Source organism: Hippocampus zosterae, unplaced genomic scaffold (genome assembly GCF_025434085.1).
Source record: "Hippocampus zosterae strain Florida unplaced genomic scaffold, ASM2543408v3 HiC_scaffold_394, whole genome shotgun sequence".
In the NCBI taxonomy this organism is placed as follows: domain Eukaryota; kingdom Metazoa; phylum Chordata; class Actinopteri; order Syngnathiformes; family Syngnathidae; genus Hippocampus; species Hippocampus zosterae.
The window spans coordinates 1-21,916 of NW_026262927.1; the positions used below are offsets into that span (position 1 = coordinate 1).

The window sequence follows — 21,916 nt, forward strand, 5'->3', positions numbered from 1 at the left end:
CCAACCCCAACCCCAACCCCAACCCCAACCCCAACCCCAACCCCAACCCCAACCCCAACCCCAACCCCAACCCCCCCCTTATGAGTAACATTTATTAACAGCTTTGTTAAAAGATTTTAAATGCTTGCATAAAATAATATAAATCGAACTCTGCTCTTTACACCACAATAAAAAATCGAACTATAAAAAATTATTTTAACGAAAGTTAAATTTCGCATAAATGCTGTTTATAAAATCGATCATAGATTTAAAGACTTAACGCAGTTAATCTATAATTATTCTCAGAGATTAAATGTCCAGCAAAAAGAATCTATATCTTGCTTTCTGACGTTATGCTGAATAAAAATGCATGTTCATTAAAATTGGCCAAAGAGATAGCTCTAGATATAAAATCTCACTAATTTCTGTATATAATTCACTTATTCTGCAGCCATGATCAACAGCAGGCCTTGTAGTGCTTAGACGACGCTCAGAAGTTTTACCAACCTGATCAAGCGAGATACATTGATCTTTAAATGATCCATAAGAACATCCAGCAAAGGATTTAATAGGGTACAAAATTGCCAAGATCAGAATATTATCTGCGATAGTATAAAAAAAAGGAATTATCCTCGATAGCACCTCAAATCGTCTATTTTCTGCTACAGTTGTTTAACTAATAGTGATTGCAAATATAAATTGTTTTAGTTTGATCATAAATCCAAATCGACCCCGCTGCCTAGCTGTTTGCTCTTCATCACATAGTGGGGATGGTGCTGCCTTCCGGGCTGAGCAATTAACTTTCGTATGCCATTTGCCTCCATCACAATGTCGCGCCCCTCCTCTTCCACCAGATGTCCCTCCTCTTGCGCCAGATGTGCCCTCCTCTTGCATCAGATGCGCCCTCCTCATACACCAGATGTGCCCCTCTTCTTGTACCAGATGTGCCCCTTCTCTTGCACCATGTGCCTCTCTTCTTCTCTTCTTGTATCAGATGTGCCCCTTCTCTTGCACCAGATGAGCTCAGTGTCTAGCACGTCCAGGACTGATTCTCTCAAAATATGATCTTCGCTTCATATCCATTTCTAGTGAAGCCAGAAGTCTTTCGGGTCTTTTGCATTTGCAAGGGTGCAACCCGCTCTCCCCAGACAGGACAGTGTTGCTTTTAACCCAACTTCACTACTCCTACAAAAAGAGGACCACGTTTTTAACGTACGATGTCGATGATGTTTTCTAAACAAATGGGACAAACTGTCATCGTCGATGCATTGGTAATCAGTTTCCTTTAATAATTAGAGGGTTTGTTTCCTCATATCCCTGTTTATTTATTTTGATTGTAATTAACCCACTTGAATTCTTTGTTTATCGATGTTTGTTAAGGCTGTGATCAAAGGATTATATCGCGAAATGTAAATTGAAAAGGGTTCTTCTATAAATATCAGACATCAGGAATTAATACAGTGCGACAATCGTGGCATATCATCATTTTTCAATTCTTTTATCTCTCTCGTCTCGTGAGATAGTGATGTACCGTTGACTTGGTAATTAATTACTTTCAGTCATTATAATAATGAATCCTTCAGAAAGTTAAAGCGAACAATCATTTGTTCTAGTCAATAAAGAACCTGACAACGCTTAAATAGGCGAAGTAAGCGAACCCGAAATTGCTTTACCTAGTGCAACTGAAATTCCTGTCCGATCGTAAACCCACGATCCAATAGTCATTTAAAAGGGTTCTCATTATCGAAGTCCATAGCTCATTTAAATAGGTGAACTAGAGGATGATCCTTATTACCGATTTAATAAGCTGCTTAAGACAAAGAAGATTCTTTGGACTGTTCGATAGTACAATCATTCATTACCACAATTTAAGAGATACAATATTTATCATGTGGATGTAGAACGAATTTTGAAGACTGGTAAATTTGATTATCCGATATCAAAAATTCCGAAAGTAGTTGTCTTTCTTTAATAGAGCAATAATAAACATTTAGTTTAAATTATTAACAAGAGCTTTCCTGATTTACAAATTTATTATTAGCGGTACTACTTAAATGATTAATGAACAAACATTTTTCGTAACTTCGGAAATTGTTCTTTTAGATTTACTAGCTACTATGGAGTAGTAATATTCGATTGATCCTTAACAATGCCTGATTCTATTGGCTATTCAGCAATATGACACAAGCGAGTTGGATGAATTGTATAGGCTAGATAAAATTATTTTAGATGACAAAGATATTTAATTAACTAGCCTTCCAAATCACTATTAAATACTTGTGGTCAAAGCGATAAACTTCCCAGCACAACAGCACTTTAAACTCTATTATTTAATGGATAATTTAGTAGACAAACACGATTTACTTTTAAAAGTAACAGAAGCCGACCCATCTGGAAGGATAAATGATGAAAAAACCCTAACTAAAATAGCTTTTGAGTTTATAAAATGTGATTTTGTCAGTTGAAGGCCTGCATGATCAATCGGTAGTTCATGAACCGGGTAAAGAAATGGGAAATTGACAGCTTCGCTGACCATGTCCTCGCTGCTGTTCATCACGTAGTGGGGGATGTTGATGTTGCTGTCCGTGACAGGCTTTCCGGGCTGAGCCGCTAGGAATGCTGGTCGATTATCTCGTCGTAGAACGAGCTCCATCCCAGGAAATGGATCAGAAACTTTCGTACGCCGTTCGCCTCCATCACGATGTTGAGCACCCTCCCCAGCACATTCAGGACTTATTCATTGATCGTAACTTCCTCAGGCTCAACTCTCCGCTTCATGTCCACTTCTAGCCAGAAGTCTTTCGGGCTGCAAGGCCCCTTGTACAAGGTGATCACCTGATAATTTTTGCATGGGTACAGTCCACTCCTCCGATAGATAAAGCGGCAGATGTGTGCTTGATACCGAGGCTTCGGGAGGAAGGGTTTGCTCTTTGCTGAATCTGCTATAGATAGCGGATCTTCTTGTTTATTCTGAAATTGGCTATTTTTCAATACCCTCCTCCCCTTCATCTCCCCCATCGACAACAGCTTAAGCTTTACGTGTTTACGAAATCAAGGAGGCGCAGACGTCCAGCTTACAGCGAGAGGTACGGTTACGATGACGAAGTTGCTAGAGCAAGTCCTTCTTGGCTTTGACCCCTTGTTGCTCAACAAACGCTCGTTTTCCTTGAGACTCTAATTCGATTAGGAACTCCTTGTCTGTAAGCTCGGCTTAACCATCTGCGCAAAGCCCTTCCAGTTGGGCGGCTCTCCTCGATTCGCCGGCCTAGCTCAGCCAATAGTTTCTTCAATTAGTCGATCTCGTCGCCCCCTCGGGCCTTTCTTTTTACGCGATGGCGTTACGCACAGAATATCTCAATAAAATATCATTAGTCTCATCTGATATCTTTCCAGCCCGCCTCCCCCGCAGCTAACTGCCTGGCCAGGGCTAAACTTTTTATTTGAGTATTGGATGTGCTTGCTGATAAGTATATGCGTGGTTTGACAAGGATTCATATAAATTATTGATTTATTTTGAATGTTGCAGGTGGACTTCAAAAGCCGGTATAAGCAGCCGCTGAGCTTGCTGGACATCTGTCGGAGAACATTTAGCGGGAGTTGAAAAAGCTTATGAAGTAGTCTAGGACAATTCGCTACTGAAAATTAAAGTCCCTCCAGGCATAACGACAGCTCTTATAACAGATGCTACAAAGACCAGCTCAAACTCGATCACCTTAAAGGACCTCACAGAGAAGATGCAGACCAAGTAGGTAGAAGCTGCAGAATGAAGATAATAATTGGCCAGACTGCAGGCTACCCTCTCGGACTGACTCAGAGCTGACTCGCTAGTATGTGCAAAGCAGCCAGTCAAAGGGCACCAGAGAAGGATAAGAAAGCACTGAGAATGCAGCAGGCGCATGAGGAGGAGATCCCCAAGTACGATCGTAAATATTATGTCAATACTTACCTATGACACGAAGCAGAATATGTAGATATTTGAAGCCAAGATTAATCAAATTTCAAAAAATAAATAATGATTTCATTACAAAAGTTGTAAGGCAAGTAATTTTGAGATGATCCATTTATTGATTGAGGTTGAATTGAAAAATTATATATTTTATATTTCCTCTTAAAATTGTTTGGTTTTAAATAGAAATTCCTTTATCTTAGATACATGGATAAATTTGGAATATAGGGGGTTGAAAAATTTAATTATTTTTTATGCAGATGAATATTATTTTAAAAAATTCATCTTTATAGCCTAAATTATGTAAATGAATTAATGAGACTTTAATTTGTCTGCTATTTACTCAGCAAGTTCTAAACTTTAGTAATTGTGATTCATAATTACATCATTTAACAGAATATATATTTTTTTACACTAATCAAGTTAAAAAAAATGCCCTATCATTTTATAGTTTAGATTATTCAGTAGCTAAACAGAAATATTCTTGTAGCTTAAGCGTAGATCCTTCACGTTAAAAAGGTTTAAATATCTTATAATTCTTTTGTTAATAACTACGTAAACAGGCTTTTAAATTTAGTATTTTTGGCAGCTCTTTAGCACTTAAAACGACAAATATTAATTTAATCTCGCTTTGTAATTGATAATTTATCGCGGATCAAAAAAATCATATTGAAACTAATTTTTTGTGCTTATTATTTTAGACAACATGCAATAATTATAATCTACAAGCTCTAGGACAAGCTCAAAATTAAAAATATCATTCTTTTATAACTGCATTAAAAAAGTTCGAAAAATGTTGTAAGATATAAAATCTAAATTTTCCATCTCTATAATATCAATTATACGATCTAATTTTTAACACCCTTTCTAATACTATTAAATTATAAAAAGATTCCTGCTTTAAATTTATAGTTAAATACACTTTTTAATTTGTTACCTTAATTTTATAAAGAAAAATTATTATAAATTACCTTGTTGAAATATTACCTTAATAAACTTAGCTAATACACTATTTTTGATCATCTATTTATCAATTTATTGTATTTTGTCAAATTGTTGTTTAAGCACATACAAATATAATTGAATGTTTGATTTTTCATGTTAATATATGGTAAATTCCTCTAATTTCGAAATTTATTTTGTCAAATATAATTTTGAAATACAGTTTTATCTCGTTTAATAAGCTCGGCCTAAACATATTGCTTTTTTAAATAATTAAAAACTGAAAATATCGAGTTCTTCTCTTAAAACTTTATTTATTTGAGCATTTAAAAAATACCGTTTATAAGTTTAAGATGAATGATAATAGTACCATCGAGCCTTTTATACTTCGCAATAATTTTGAACAAATTCAAAGGATTGAATAGCACTTCCTTTTCAGATCCCGGAAGAAAACAAAATCCTACTGATTTTTTATAACTTTATATTTATATACTGATTAGGCAATTGGTCTTAAAATATTCGGCTGTTTACTATTTCAAAGAGGTTGAGAGGAAGCTGTTAACTTGGATTATTTTACCTTCCTTCATCTATTATATCTAAATTTAATTGAGATATGCGCCTCGGTAAATGGTAGGAATTATACAATCGATATTTGCAAACCGTTTTTTGATTTATTGCACAAGCATCATCCAAGGATATTTTATTTTATTAATAATTTTTGGCTATTAACCAACATTTTGAGCTGCATTATTAATAAGATAGTAAAATTTTTTTTACTAACTTTGATAAAGTTCTAGGACATCTTTCTATATGAAGTCTAAATATTTTTTAAATTATGCACTCTTTTTTTTGTCGACTTATATGTCATCGATAGTTCTACTAAGATAAAAATATTTAAAGTTTTTTTCAAAATAATCTTCTAACTAAAAATCAACAATATCGAATGAAAATCGGTATGGATTAAAAGAAAGATTTTTTTCTAAGTCTGACACAATTTATGAACATGTACTTACAAACTATGGCTTTATAATTAGTTAAGCATATTTATCTCTTAATTATTCATCATTCTCTCCATAATATTTAATAAGATACACTCTTTAAACAGTTTATAACCTCTTAAGGATCATATTTAGCTTCCTATGATGGTCTTATGTTGAATGAATTAATACATTATATCTGACTGAAAAATTTATTTTTTATATGTTATGCACACAGTCATTGATTAATGAAACTTTATCAAATCTATACTAACTTTCCAATTATTTTGTATCATGCCTACAGACAGCCCATAGAATCAAGTCTTGCTTTGGATCCCTATTATTTTCTTTATTAATCTTATCAAGAATATATAAAAGCAATTACTCAGACTCCACTTTATACTAATTATCAAAATACTAGCTGTTATAACTAAAGCAAAAAAAATATTTGATTGAAGGAAAAATATTTTTCATTATTTATTTTAAGCGACCATGCTAGCTTTCATAGAATTAAAGTTAGTTCTCATAGACTAAAATTGTTGGATTCTTTGATAATGGTAAAACAAGACTTTTACTCTGTAGAACCAAGGTTACATCTACGTCATAAATGTCGTATTTCTCAAATTTAGGTGATATATGGTTGTATTACTTAACAAGCCAAATAATATTTGTTGTTTTGAGCAACTTTTTAAATTGATATTAAGGATCTTACTTAAGTTCCTCAAGTTACCTGATCTAAGGCTGATCATATACAGAGTTTTTGACTAAAATTGTTCCTGTTTGAGATTATTTGGTTGTAATTTGGCCGGGCTCAATAATTTCGAGCTCATCTGTCCGTTTTGGTATCGTAATGAAGTCTGATTCAGGTCTTAAAGAAACAACAACAGTCTTTTCACTGCTTTAAGCATCTTCGTGTGGGGCATCCACTAGAATAGCGGACTCTTCGCTCTGAATATCTGATATATCCATGATTATATTAATTAAAGGCGAATTGATATTCGCAACCTTCGCCTATTCATTCCTCAGAAATATCTGAATATATGAAGATTCAAAAGATAGTGTCAACCAAGCAAAACATATTTTTGTTAACAATTTCTGTGTTTGATCGACCTAAACAGTGGTTAAATAGCAATGTGCTTTAACTAAGGTATTAACACGTCATTATTCGCTAACATCGACGCTTATGACATTTAATTAAGAGGATCACTCTGCGTTTGGGCCTTGTAAAGTTATTTGGCAGTTATGTTATCGAGGGGAAGACGATGGCTCGGTTAACCTCGTCTGGGTCTGCGTAGGGGTCGATCTTCATTATGTTCAGGAATTCGGCGGGATCCAGACCATTCCTGTCAGGATCGTATATCCTAATCAAAGCGAAATATTCCTGCACCATTAAACTCCTGAGAGCTCACAGAATTCTCCTCGCATAATCTCAATATTTTCCTGGTCAATGCTTTCAAAAAAACTCCTGTGGGAAATGCTGAGGGAAGGTTATTTAATTTAAAAAAAAATACTGTGGGTATTACAGCTGGGATGATAGTTGTAAAAGATGGACTGCGGTTGTCGTCGTTATATTGGTATCCTGTTTTAAGAATCATAGATGCTGAACAATTCTTCAGACTTCTTCTGGAAATTTTGATCTTACTATGCCCGAATCATAAGTGTCGAGGCGCAAAGGGCAGAAAAGTGTGGGGGAGTTTTGTTGGTTCAAAGGCTCGCGGATCAGCCTGCCTTCTACATGTGTGCCCGAGGAGTACAAGAAGAAGCATTTAGGGCAAAGGGCAAGATATAAATTGACCCCATGCAGAGGCTCTTTAATTATCGTATCGACAATCTAAGGTGTGACCCACTCATTCCTGTTTAATTATATGAGCATCATAATCAATGAATTTGCTTTTATTTAAAAAATGCAGTGATTCTCAGCTTCTGAGATTGAATTATATGGATGACGAGGTATAATGACATGCTACGCTTATTATTGTTAGAGAAAATTTCACTAAACACGATCAAACACCAACATTTTTATAAAAAAGATATTTTTGTTGATTATTTGTGGACCCTTCGCGATTATGATAAAACGATGGGTGCCAATAAAAATCCACCTATTTATAATAATGAATACAGATACTTCGGAAATAAAAAGTGAAGAGTCATTTGTCCTAATAGATATTGAACCCTAACATAGTGAATCGGCTGTTGTTTTTCTTTAATGTAGTGAGCCTTAAATAATAGAGAAGGGTTCTTTCAACAAAAGTCCCTAAAAATACTCACGATAATAACTAGACAATCTCGAAGACGATTCTTCTCTGTTTGCAAAATTGGTGCAGGGTTACAATATTCTATGGATAGCAAATTAACATCGTCTCTAATCTCCAACATTTAAGAAATTTAATTTATATCATGTTAGGAGCTAAGAAACTAAAAGTTACGATATTAAATGCCTATAAAACGAATTTATATTCAATAAAATGTATGGTGTTTAGAGTAGTGGCTACGACTTAATGAACTTTAACAATAATATTAGATATCCAATTGGCAGCAATGTTCTCATCGCCTCTACATTAATTCATCCTATGGATTTAATAAAGGTTCTTAGTTAAATTAAGACTGTCCAAATTCTGTATCTTTTAAAACAATAATCATAAACTGTCGAAGAATTAGATAAAAAATATATTTACAGACCTATATTAACATATATATAAAGATTTTTTTTTTGTATAAACTGGAAATGAAAACGCTTCCTATAAAACCATAATTTGTAAATACTTGCGCCCAAATTAAAGCAGATTTAAAAAAAAGATAATTTTATAAGAAATAGAGATTCTCATTCAAAATAATCGACTTTTAAAAGGATGATTACTTTTAAGAGAATTTTAAGTATTGGTACCTTAGTAGAAAAAGTGATGATGAATAAGTTGACAAAAAATAATTTAAAAGCATTTTAAACCCTTAACAACAGATTTACTTCTTGTAATAGATGTAGAATGGTCGAATTATTGAATTGTATAAAAGTGAGTCTTCTGGTTTTTATAATTTTATAAATAATACAGCTCAACAAATGAGCTAATAGCCAAGACTTATGAATAAAATTAAATACCCTTGGATGCTTTTAACCCAAGCTATCAAAAATTAGTTTAAATTGATTGATCGCACATTTGGGATTCTTTATCGAGGGCAACGATCAACTCTATTTAGCTTGAGTAACTACAAGTAGGCAAAATAGTTCAAATTAATAGTTTCTTTTCAACTTCTTAAGACCTCCAAACTGCAAAGAAATTTCATTAAAACTGTATGTTTTTTATTTAGATCGATTAATACAAAAAATCAGAGGGCTTCTGTCTTATAAAAGGATTTTAAAAGGAAGTACTTTTTAATCCGTTAAATTTATTTAAAGTAGTTTAGAAATAATATAATAAAGAATACGGTACTTTAATTCGCTTAAAGTTAATAAATGGTTTTTTCTAAATGTTCAAATACATTCAGTTCAAAGAAAAGAATTAATTATTTTCTGCCTACGAATATTTCAAGATGCAATATATCAATGCCTAACTTATCAAAAGAGACCATACAGGAATTGCTAAACTATCCCTGTTTAAATAAGTGAAGCGGCTATAAACTTTGACCATTTATAAAAGAGAAAAACTAACACTTTAAATTCTCGCACATTTTCTCAAGCATTAGTATTAATCTATTAGATAAAAACGCGAAAAAATCAAATAAAATGGAATTATTTTACTTTAATTAATCAGCATAATTGTTTAAGAACATTTAATAAAAATAGATAAATAAATAACATAAATAGAATACAAAAAAATAGAAGAAAAAAAGAAAACAAAAATAGAAGAATATTTAACTCTTATTCTCACCAAGTTAGGAAAACAGTTTAGATAAATTATTCGAAATGAGTTTAAACTGCGGGATCATTTTTTAAAATAGCAATATGAGTAGGGCTGCTAAATGTTAGATTATCAAGTTGAATTTATAGTTGAAAATAATCTTGATTTTCTAACATACAATATTCTAAGGGCATTTTATATTAATAAATAAAAATAATACAATAAGCTTTAAATTTTTCTTTAATTACTAAATTACAATTACTTTTTAATTGCTAGAATGCATGAGAATATTAAATAAATAATAATAAAAGAAAACTATGATATATTTAAAAAAAATGAATTACATAAAATACGATTAACTTAAAATCTAGCAATAAAAATATTCACTTTCTCGTCGAATATCATTGAACCTATTGTATGGTACATTTTAAGCAAAATAATTAAAAAAATTCAAAGGGTATAACTAATTGTACTATTTGTACCAAAAAATCTCGATTTTTCCCTACAATAGTTACACTAACTTAATGACTGGATGATAGGTCATTTGTTCTAGCTTAATAAGTTTCGAAAAATATATATCTTATTAACCGATGCAATTTTAAATAGAAACTGTTATACGTTGGAACTTGCTGAAGAAATAGCATACTAATTAAAATCTCATTAATTTATTTACATAATTTAGTTAATAAAATATTAAATATTCGGATGGCTGCCTACTTTCAGTAAAATGAAGGAATGTTACAATCCGTTGTACGCCCGCATTATTTCAGGGAAGAAAATATGTGATTTTCAGGTCCTATGCAATATTGACTAATAATTCTTGAGCTTTAATGAAGAATAAGAGTAATTCAATTCGATAAATTAATAGATCGTCTCTTCATTGCTTAAATAATGGAATTTACCAGAAATCAAATGATTATTTAGATTATTAAGTATTTCTTATGACCATTAATTAAAATTGGACTAATTTTTGTGAATATTAAATTAAAACACGTCCAGCCTTGCTATAAATCAAGGAATAGAGAGAGCAAGCTCTGCTGTTAGTTCAAAGATTCTGATCATTATCGCCATAATTTCTAGGATCTACCTGAACAGTAGTTAGATAACATTGTGCTTTAACTAAGGTATTAACAAGTATAACACATCATTATATCATAAGCGGGTCACGCTGCGTTTAGGGCCTTGTAAAGTTATTCGGCAGTTATGTTGTCGACCCCTTTCGAGACGAAGACGAAGACTCGGTTAACCTCGTCTGGGTCTGCGTAGGGGTCGATCTTCATTATGATGTTCAGGAATTCGGCGGGGTCCAGGCCGTTCCTGTCAGGATCGTATTTCCTCATCAAGTCCATAACCGAAATATTCCTCTGCACCATTATACTCCTGAGAGCTCGCAGAATTCTTCTTGCATAAGTGGTCTCTCGAATCTCAATATTTTCCTGGCCAATACTTTCAAAGAATTCCTGTAGGGAAATGCTGCCCCGGCCGTCCGAGTCAATCAGCTTAAAAATCTGACTGATTTCAGCTTGCCGCAGGCCTGGTGCGATCGCCTTCATGAATTCCTCAAACTCTGTTGTCCCTATGCTGCCGGACTTGTCCTTATCGATCCGAGTAAACAGCTTGAGCGCATCGATGTTCTTTTCCCGGATGATCGTCTTGAGCTCGTGAATCACTCGCTGAGGTTTGTTGTCCTCACGAAAATCGAATTCTGAAAGGAGGGTGACTATTTCCTGCATCTCAATGGTACCAGAGTGATCCTGGTCGAACAGGGTAAAGAGCTAGGAACATTCGAAAGAGGTCAGGCTGGGATCGATCTTTTTGACGAAGTACTGGAAGGATCGTTGATCGAGGCTGGTCTTGCCAGTCTTCTTCTTGTATTCCTCGAAAATCTTTGCGATGTCGACTTTTTGCTCGATGATTAGTTAAGACAGCCGCTTCAAGGCCTTCTTCTGAGTGCCACCCACCTCGATCCGCTTCTGAGGGGTATGCATGTTCCTCAAAAAGTCATGGCGAAAGAACTCCTCCCAACCCATCCTCTGTTTTTAGTCGTAGACCAGGCAGCGGCTGATAAAATCCTTGGTCTGCTGGCTGATCACTACGTCATAAGGAAATCGTAGGGGCGTCGTCTTGATAGCCCTGAGGTAGGAGGTCTCACTACGGCATGGCCAGGGGTTGACTCCACAGATGAGTTCGTAAAGGACCAGCCCCCAACTCCAGACATCACACTTTGAGGTGTAAGCCTGCTCCTCAAGGATCTGTGGGGCCATGTAAAGCGGTGTCCCACACAGCATCGACATCTTGTTGACCCCACGTATGTCCGTCTTGGTCGCAAACCCGAAATCGGCCAACTTGTACACCCCGCCCTTATGGAGGATGTTCTCGGGCTTGACATCACGGTGGATGTAGCCCTTGCCCACCATCACTTCCACTGCCTTAACGACATCCTGGAACACCCGGGTGGCCTCCTATTGGCCCATCCTGCCGGCCTTGTCCATAACTTCCCGGAGGTTACCCTCTGCCAGTTCCATCACCAGGAAGCATTCCTCAGGAGAATCGAACACTTCCAGGAGATTGATTATGTTCTCATGGCGGAAGGCCTTCATGACCTCGATCTCCTTATAAAGCAGTTCAAGGGCCTTCTTGCCAGCCAACCCCAACCCCAACCCCAACCCCAACCCCAACCCCAACCCCAACCCCAACCCCAACCCCAACCCCAACCCCAACCCCAACCCCAACCCCAACCCCCTTCGGTGCGGCCAGTCGTACTCTTCGGGGATTGCTCCCATTATTAATTTATAGCAAATCAGTCCACCCACGGGAACGGCTTCTGCGTGGGCTTGGAGTTCTTTTCGAGCAGGCTTGGGATCTAGTCGGGTAGGTCCAGCCGCTCGCTGAGGATGGAATCTTGCCTGCTCAGCACTACGGATTCGAGCTTGCCGAGGGCCAGTCTGGGCGGCAACTCCTCCTGTTATTTCATGCGGGGCCGCACGTCCTCAGGACACTCCTGCTTGAACACGGGATGCGACTCCACCTGGTAGAACCTCCTGATATGCGAATAAAACCTGTTTTTGACCATATTCTCAGGCCGGTGCTGCAGGTGCTGCGAGATTTAGTTCCAGCGGCTGCCGATCGCATTGTACAGCTTTATTATCAAGTGGTCTTCGTCCTCGGTGAATTCGGATCGGTTGATGCTAGGGTCCAGCTTGTTTATGTACCTCTCGCGGATTTGCTTGCCAGTCCTGCGCCGCAGCTGCTTGCTGATTCGCACCCAGTCATTGCCGAAATCCCTCACGAACTTTAGCACCAGTTCGTCCTCCTCGGTACTCCAGCGGCCCTTCCCGCCCTGAATGCCCTTGACTCTTCGGTAGCGGTGGATGCACTGGTTGACGTTCCGTTTGGCCATCCTCTCAGCGACCTCTTTCCAGTCACACTCGTGCTCCTCGGCAAGGCGGACCAGCATTTCGTCCTCCTCCGGAGTCCAGGCCTTGACGACCCGCTTGGTCTGGGCCTTGCGGCTTAAAGCATATTTTTGCAGCGGCTTCTACATTAAATGTGGCAGGCATAATATATCGCAATTCCATATTAATAATGCCTGCCGCCTCTCGGGCAGTTCAACTCGCCCCTTTTATTAATGGACTCCCTTCTTTTCAGAATAAACCGCCTTTAGGCGGCAGTGTGTCCCTTCGCCGCCAGGCCTGGAGGCCAGCCCTGCCCCTCCTGCCTGCGGCACTCTCCCCCTCGCAAAGTGGTCTCCCTTTTTGACGTCTACCATGAACTTTGGGAAAATGTCAGTGATCACTACTTCAACGCCAAGCCCGTCCTCTCCGATTAGCTGGTGCAACTCCACAACTGCCTAACAGCTGTCCCCACCTACGAGAGTCAGACTGGGCAGCCTCGAGGTGGCCAATCACATCCTGCATTTAAGGCCGCCAACTTTCCATCGTTGGAGGCGATGGCTGCATTCAGTCAGACGATCAGGCCAGAGTACCTGAGCAGACTGCCCACCAAGTCAGTAACCCCACTACTGACAGGAATCGCCTCAGCCCAGCTAGTGACCAACATCCGACGTGGTGCAGGCACCCGGGCGACCAAGCCAAGCCACCAGCCCGACACCCACAGCGCCCCCCGCAAAAGGGTGGGCAGACCTCCCCAGGCCCGTAAATCCAGCCAATAGCAATCCAGCGACATTGTATCTTAAGAGGCGGAGCGGTTGCAGAAGGTCCTGCAAAAGACTTCCCTCAGAAATGGCCGGGCACTTGCACGCCTCGCTCGCAGGACTGACTGTGATGCGGAGTCCGTGGTGGCCGCCAACCGGCATACCTTTCTGGCCGGGGCGCAGATTCAGCTGACCGAGATCCAGGCCAAACAGGAACTGGAGTCGATAGCTTTCACGGAAGGCCCATTCAAAATCGGCAGAGGCAATTTTTACTACGTGTACTTTGAGCGGGCTCTAAGGAAACAGCCCAAACGCATCCCGGTAGCAGAGCTGCAGGATCTGGACCGGCTTCGGTAAGCTTCGCTGTTCAGTTACTACAACTTATCGTTCAAGTGCCAGTACAGCGCCCTCGCGTTCGCCATGGAGGCAGCCTCGCGGCTGCTGGAGCGGCCTAAGGACCCGATCGACAAGTCCATCCTCCCTGGCCGTCAGGACTACCAGACCTGCCGTATCGACGACTTGTTCACCTGCCATCAGTGCAAGTACATGCTGATGCCCGCCCACGTGTACATCTGCGGGGGAGGAGATACCGTGCTGGACCGGACTACCCGCGTATCGAAGAGGAGCTGCGGAAGGGCCTTCTGCACCAACTGCATCAAGGTGTTCTACAAGAGCATGGGTAGCAGCTGCCCTTACTGTCAATACCTGTGCTCCTGCAGTCGCTGCCAGCGACAGGACATCGAAGCCCGCCTGAAGGAGCTGATCACAACCCTCCAGAAGGAAGAGGAGGGTAACCCTTCCGAGACGGGTGAGCATGAGCGCCGAGACCGGCGCAAGAAGCTTGATTAAGAGCCCGCCCCCCGCAAGCGGCGCAGGCTCTGACCCATGACAGTTGCTACCCCATCATAATGGAAGGCAGGATTACCGCCCGCCAACAGTATCTGCTGTTGGGACTGGGCTGCCTGCTGCCCCTCGGCTACACCTACAACTACGACCTGCTCATGGCCATGCAGGCCACCCTCGAGCACCCGCCCTTCTCGCTGACCCTCCAGGAGTTCAACCTCAGCTACACGCTCACCCAGCTGCCGGCCATCTTCGCCTGTGTGATCGGAGGGGTTGTGATCGACAGGTGGGGGGTGGCGGTCTGCGGGATGCTGTTTGCAGGAGGGTTGGGACTGTCCGCCCTGGCGGTATGGCTGGCCGTCCGAATGGCCTACGCAGGGCAGCCAGCATGGTACTGGGTTCTAATAGCCGGCCGGGTGCTACTCGGCACCTTCGGCGAGAACGCCTTCGCACTGCAATCAGTCATCCTCTCCACCTACGTAGATGTGCCCAGACTGACCCTCTTCCTCGGCCTGGGGGTGAATATAGCCTGGCTGTTCGAGGCGGTCAACAACGCTCTGACACCGCTGCTGGTCTAGCAACTCGGCAGTGCTGAGTACCCGGCCCTGGTGGGCCTTTGCGTCGCGGGGGCAGGGCTGCTGGCGGTAGGAGTGCTGGTCCGATTCGAGAAGGGGCTGGCTGCCCAGCGCCAGCAATTCATCGTTAAGGAAGAGGCCATGGCGGTCGAGAAGTTCAGCTGCGGGCGGGTGGGCAGTCTCGGCCTCGTGTTTTACCTGCTGCTGGGGCTGGTCTTCCTCCTCGAAAGCAGCTACTCGCCCTTCATGGACAACGCCAACGACATCCTGACAATCCGCAATGGCTTCAGCTACCAGCAGGCAGGCTTTCTACTGTTCCTGCCCATGTCTGTCAGCTTCCTCTCTACGCCGCTCTGGGCCTGGCTGGATCGCAGGTTCAGTCAGAAGCGCAGACTGCTTTTCATGATCAGCCTGGCAGTCGCCCTGTCCATGGCCCTGCAGCTGGATATCCGTCCCGCAGCTGCCTTGAACTGGCCGCTGCAGGTGCTGTCTTTCATGGCGCTGGGAGCCGGCATATCCGGCAACTACACGATCCTGACCGGCTGCGTGCCTCTAATCGTCCCATAGGAAAGCCTCGGGACCGCATTCGGCCTGATCTGCAGCACCCAGGCCCTCTCAATGTGCGTCACCCCTGCCCTCGCAGCCTGGCTGGTCTCCCTCACCACCACCCGGCGCCAAGGCTACTCTCTCTGCATCATCGTCTACCTGTCCCTGGCAGGGCTTTCAATCCTCCTGGAAATGGTGCTGCTGCTGATGGACCGCAAACAGGCCCGGCAGCTGGACGGCGACTGCGAGGAGGAGGAGGACTGGGATGACAGTCTGCTGATTTAGTGAACATAGATTATGATGTTGTTGGCATGTCTGGCGGCCGCTTTTGCACAGTTCCCGGAGATCCGCCTGTAGGTCACTGGCAGGGACAGCCCTCGCGAGCTGACCGTGCCGGCTGGTCGCCCGCTTTCAGAAACCCTCGAACTCAACGAGTTTCATAAAATCCTGGCGAAGATCAGGCTGCCGAAGGCTACTGACTTTGTTGCCTTTTTCCTGAAGAACGAGGAAGGGGCGGAGCCCTCTTCACCTGTGATTGCGCGCTACGAAGAAGGCGAGGGGCAGTTTATCGCCATGGTTGATTTAGGTGACCCGCTCATGATCCAGCCGCTGCCCGGCCGCTACTCCCTGCAGCTGCTGGTCGGCAGCACCGACAACACCACGAAATCACAGCAAACAACCATCGCTCCTGCCAGAATCACCTTTTCCAGGCCACTCGACTCCATCAAGGACGAGTTCTCTCTGACCGTCAAGGACCCCATCGACGTGCCTCCAGTCGCTGAGAGGCCTGCTCCCAACATGCCTGTCCGGAGCTGACCAGTTCATCGCGGTGTATACGATCATGGTGGTGATCATCGGGCTGTCGTTTGGACTGCAGGCGGGCAAGGCTGGCATCAATCTCGGAAGGTTTCCGAAGAGTCTGGTGGGGATCGTGCTGAACCTGGCCTTTATGGCCTGCCTGGGGAGGGTGGTCTACGTGCTGGCGATGTTCTGGATCAGCTGGACCATGATCGAAGCCCTGCAGGCGCTGGTGCCCCTGGTTCCAGTGACCCTGGTGGTGGGCAACTTCGCAATGCTGCAGCGATCGAAATGAAGCTCGAGAACCGTATCATTGAAGATACATTTACGTATCACATCACCATGCTCACCTCCTCCTGCGCCGATGGGGGTGGACGCAGGCCTACCGGTTCTTGCAGGAGTCGCACTTGCACAGCTCAGTGCAGGCCACCCCCGCCTGGTAGCACTCGCAGTACCGCTTCTGGCAGTTGGACTTCCTGCAGTTGCACCCCTTGGCGTGACGGACGCCTCGGTACACCTTGGACTCGAAGGCCTTGGGGTTGCGCTCGGTCATGGCCTTCATGGCACTCAGGCGCTCCCCCAGAAAGCCTCGTTGTTGTGGCAATCAAAGCAGTTGCACCTGGGCCCGCAAATCTATCCCTTTGTGAAGCAGTCGCAGTAGAACTTTAGGCAGCGGCTCTTCTTGCAGTTGCAGGTCACCTGCTCCTCCTCGCCGCGTTGGGCAGCCGTCCGGATCCGCGGGCGGGAGACCGGCCGGCGGATGGTCTCGATGGCTCTCGGCGACTCCAGAGGCTCGCGGATGGCCGTCCTCTCGACCTGCCGGGATTAATCCCCAGGCGAGCCGCCGTCCTCACTCTCCTCGACAGTGTGGTTGCCCTCCTCGTCGAACAGACGCTCAGGGTTGACCCCGAGCAGATCCCTATTCTCGCGGACAAGGACGACCGGAGTCTGGACTTCCATAAGGTTGGGCGTCATGGGGTTGACAGGGTACCTGCGCCTGGGCGGAGGACTTAGCAGCAGAGGCGGGTCTCTAGCCTCGACTATCCGCTACAACTCCAACTAAGGGGTTTTGGCGGGGTCCTCGCTATAATCCATGATAGATGATTTGGAATGAAGGCATCTCACAGGCCCTTTTGCCCAGCCCGCAAACTACTCGTCCGACATCCCCTCCAGCTTTGACAGCTCTTCCTTCAGGCTTATCACCTCGCTCCCTTTCTTTTTCTTCAGTAAGGCCACCAGCCTTTCCTCGTTGTCCCCGACCAACTGCTGCAGCCTTTGCTACACCGCCTGGCTGCGCGCGGCCTCGGAGCGGCCTTGCTGGCGTAATGTCTCCTGTGCGATTTCTTCGACAGTAAGAGGCCGGACCTGCGCCTCTATCCGATCGAATTGGTAGTAAGGGACAGTCCCCCTCGTATTCTCGAACTCGAAGTGTCTGATCCGGATGACCCCCGGGCTGCGGGGCAGCATCTCCCTCACCCGAGCCGCAGCCTACCCCCTCTCAGGGACCGGCTACCCCCTCAGCCACGCCTGCGCGGCAGGCGTGCGACAGTACCCCAGGACGCCTGCCAGCCTCATGATATAATCAACGTTAGAGATAATATGTTCAGGAAGAAGGTAGAGACCGAGCTGGACCCCGAGACCCTCAGGGAGCTGGAACTGGCCTTCAAACTGTACGATGACCGCGGCATTGGATCCATTTCGGGGGCTGATCTCAAGTCGGTTATGAGGGCCTTTGGATTTCCTGTCAAGAAGGCTGCCGTTCGGGATCTGCTCAAGCGGGCCAACCTCGAATACGAGGACCCTATCAGCTTGGCCAGCTTTATCGCGGTGATGGGGGAGGTCCTGCCGAAGCGGCATTCCAAGGAGCACTACGAACGGATATTCAAGCTGTTTGACACTGAAAACCGTGGCAAAATCTCACCGGAGATGGTGGCCGAGGTGGCGGAAAGCGTAGGCGAGTACATTTCGAATGACCACCTGAACCTGATCTTCGAGCGGGGCGACCTCGATCACGACGGGGCTCTTAACTTCCAGGAGTTCACTGCGCTGGTGAACCCTCGCCGCGAAGATGAATAATGATGTGGGTCAGAGCCGTGCCTTCAGCGCAGGGAAGCCCAGCGAATCTGCCAGCTTCTCGCCGTACTCGGGGTCGGACTTCAGGAAGTTGCGGATGGCTCGCTCCTGGATGTCACGGCCGGCTTCCTTCAGGTGCCCGCCGATGTTCTCGAGCAGCCAGCCCCGCTGTTTCTCGGACATGACCTTCCGGAACAGCGCCCCCGGCTGCGCGAAGTCGTCGTTGGGGTGGCCTGGCCGGAACCGCCCCAGCACGCCCGTCACGCGGTAAGGCGCATACCTGGCGTCACTGCGGAACTCGTAGTTTTTGAACGAGTTGGGCTCGTAGTTGGGGTTGCTGCCCTGGTTGCCGTTGACGCAGGCGGGGCCGTCCCGCTGGTTGTTGTGCACCCGGGCGCGGTAGGGGCAGTTGATCGGGATCTGGTCGTAGTTGGCGCCCAGCCGGTGCCGGTGGGTGTCGGGGTATGAGAACAGCCGGCCTTGCAGCATCTTGTCCATGGAGGGCTCCATGCCAGGGATGAGGTGGCCCGGCGAGAAGGCCGACTGCTCCACATCCGCGAAGTAGTTGGCCGGATTCTTGTTGAGCACCAACTTGCCGACCGGAATGAGGGGGTAGTCCGAATGCGGCCACACCTTGGTCACATCGAAGATGTTCCACTTGTACTTGAAGCCTTCCTCCTCAGGCATCACCTGCACGAACAGGTTCCATTCCGAGGTCTTGCCGCTCTTGAGATGGAAGAACAGGTCGCGCTGGGAGTAGTCAGGGTCCGAGCCCTTCAGCTCGCCGGCCTTCTTGGCATGCAGGTTTTGGATGCCCGAGGCGGTCTTGAAATGGTACTTGACCCAGAAGCTCTCTTCCTTCTTGTTGACCCAGCGGAAGGTGTGGGAAGAGTACCCGTTCATGTGCCGGTATCCGTCAGGCGTGCCCCGGTCCGAGTAGAGCACGGTCACCTGGTGTGTGCTCTCAGGCACCAGCGAAAGGAAGTCCCAGACCATGTTCGGGTCGGGGAGGTTGGTCTCGGGGTTCCGTTTCTGGGTGTGGATGAAATCCGGGAATTTGACTGGATCCCGGATGAAGAACACTGGGGTGTTGTTGCCCACCATGTCCCAGTTGCCGTCCTCCGTGTAGAACTTGACCGCGAACCCCCGAGGGTCGCGCTGGGTGTCCGCAGAGCCCTTCTCTCCGCCGACTGTCGAGAACCTGGCAAAGACTGGAGTCTTCTCATCGACCTTCTAGAAGACTTTGGCCTTGGTGTACTTGGTGACGTCATTCGTGACAACAAAGTACCCATGTGCCCCCGAGCCCTTAGCATGGACCACCCTCTCCGGGATGCGCTCCCGGTCGAAGTGGGCCAGCTTGTCAATCAGATGGAAATCCGATATGGCAATGGGCCCATACTCCCCTGCAGTGACAGAGTTCTGGTTGTCGTCCACAGGCTGCCCCGTGGAGGTGGTCAACACTTTTTTCTCCATAATATTGATGTATCCTACACAGTAATCTAATAGCGGGCTTTTGATTCTCATTATATGCACAGAGTGTGAATCCCTCGCAGGCCCCGGAACAGCCCGTTGTAGTCCAGCCCCTCGCCCACCACGAATTCTTTGTCCTTTGCGAACCCTGCGAACCGGAGTTCTGCCTTCACCCCCACTTTGTGCATCATGACGCACCAGTCCACCCCCTCCGCTCCCTGTCTCCGCAGCTCCTCACCCAGCCACTAGGCAGTATTCCCCGTATCCACAATATCCTCCACCACCAGCACATGCCGCCCCTTCAACTCGCCCCTCCAGCCCATCAGCATCTATATGTTGCCTGTACTTTCAGTGCCCTTGTACGACTGCAGCTTGATGAATTCAACCTGCAAGGGCAGGTCGAGCAACCTCACCAGTCGGGAATAGAAAATACTTGCACCGTCGAGCACCACTACCAACACAAGCGGGGAGGCGGGGCCAACCCTCCCCCTATAGTAGAGGTTGACCTGCTCAGCCAACTCAGTGACCTTCGCCACCAGCTGCTTCTCACTGACCAGGATTTTAAGCTTATCCTTCAACTCCTAGACCGACATAACTATTAATGCTCATTACTGGCCCTCCACCCTCGCGCGGATCGACTCCACCCGCTGCCGGTAGAACTCGTTGTCATCCTCCTCCTCAAACTCGTTGCGGAAAATCTCCTCCTCGGGCTACTTGTTGTTCCACTCCTAGATCTACTCGATGACCTATTTCTTGGGGGAGGGGGTGCGTCTGGGCTTGGGCTTTGATTTTTGCATGCTGATGGGTAGTTGTGTGGGGGGCTTGGTCTAGGACTATGAAGGGTGGGGGTTGCTGTCGGGGCGGTCGTTGGCCTCGCTTTTTTATGTTGGCCTGCTCACCGGCATTTCTTCAGGTACGCCTCGCTCCGCGGCTAGAGCCAATAGTCTGCTCTTCGTTTGTTCCAGGTCCGACAAGAAAGGCTATTCTCGAGGCTTGAACTTCTTCTTGTCCTTGGATTTTCCCCTCTGCCGACCTCTAACCCCCTCCTCATCCTGCGAGCCGACCATTTTCCCTCCTTCGCTCGCAAGCATGCCCTTCTTCTTCTCCTCAGGCTTCCTGCGTCTGGCCACTCGAGTGGACTCAACGACGATCTTGTCCGAGAATTTAGGCTCGCTCTGCATCACAAACGGTCTGGGCTAGGAGGGCTTTTTTATGGGCGGCAGAAGAGGGGATTCCTTGACTGGCGAGAGTTCGAGGTCGTCCTGGAAGTCGATCACTTGGTTGGCGTAGAGGATGTTGGGCGGGTAGGCGAAGTGCTTGGGCACGTACACGCCGTATACATGGCGGTCGGCCATCGGGTCGTCCTCATTCGAAATTTCAATTAGCCTCTCCTTCATGGTAAAAATGCGTCTTAGCCTACAATGCGACCCCACCGCGATCTGATCAAGACTGCGAAAGGTCTGCCCCTTGAACGCCCCCATGAAAGAGTACAGGTTGATCGCGAGGTTGAGCCAGATCTCCTTGCGGATGGACTCGTAGTGGCAACGCACATGAAAGAATTTCCTTTCAAGCTTGCCAGGGATATTGCTGAGCATCACCCGCCGCTTGGTCTTGGAAGTGTCGGTCAGCGCGAGCTCGAGAGTCCAGGGCTGATCGATTTCGATGTAGAGCTGCAGCACCAGGTAGTTTTGCATCAACCCCAGCTCTTTTGAGTCATCCCTCGGGAAGTTCAGTTTGGCTCCGTAACCCTCCAGCTCGACCAGGTAGCTTTTCAGCTCCTT

General features: G+C 45.1%; 2 protein-coding genes across 2 annotated transcripts; one reads left to right on the top strand and one right to left on the bottom strand.

The window, feature by feature from the left end:
- The first annotated feature begins 17,565 nt into the window (after positions 1 to 17,565).
- Positions 17,566 to 18,668, top strand: LOC127595093 (uncharacterized). Its single transcript, XM_052056785.1, has 2 exons — positions 17,566 to 17,579; positions 17,945 to 18,668. Exons 1-2 carry the CDS (start codon positions 17,566 to 17,568, stop codon positions 18,666 to 18,668), a joined length of 738 nt encoding a protein of 245 aa, XP_051912745.1.
- Positions 18,669 to 18,677: 9 nt separating this feature from the next.
- On the bottom strand, positions 18,678 to 20,138 carry LOC127595094 (peroxisomal catalase-like). Its single transcript, XM_052056786.1, is given in 1 exon segment — positions 18,678 to 20,138. A coding segment is annotated over 1 exon segment (1,461 nt).
- Between the last annotated feature and the right edge of the window lie 1,778 nt (positions 20,139 to 21,916).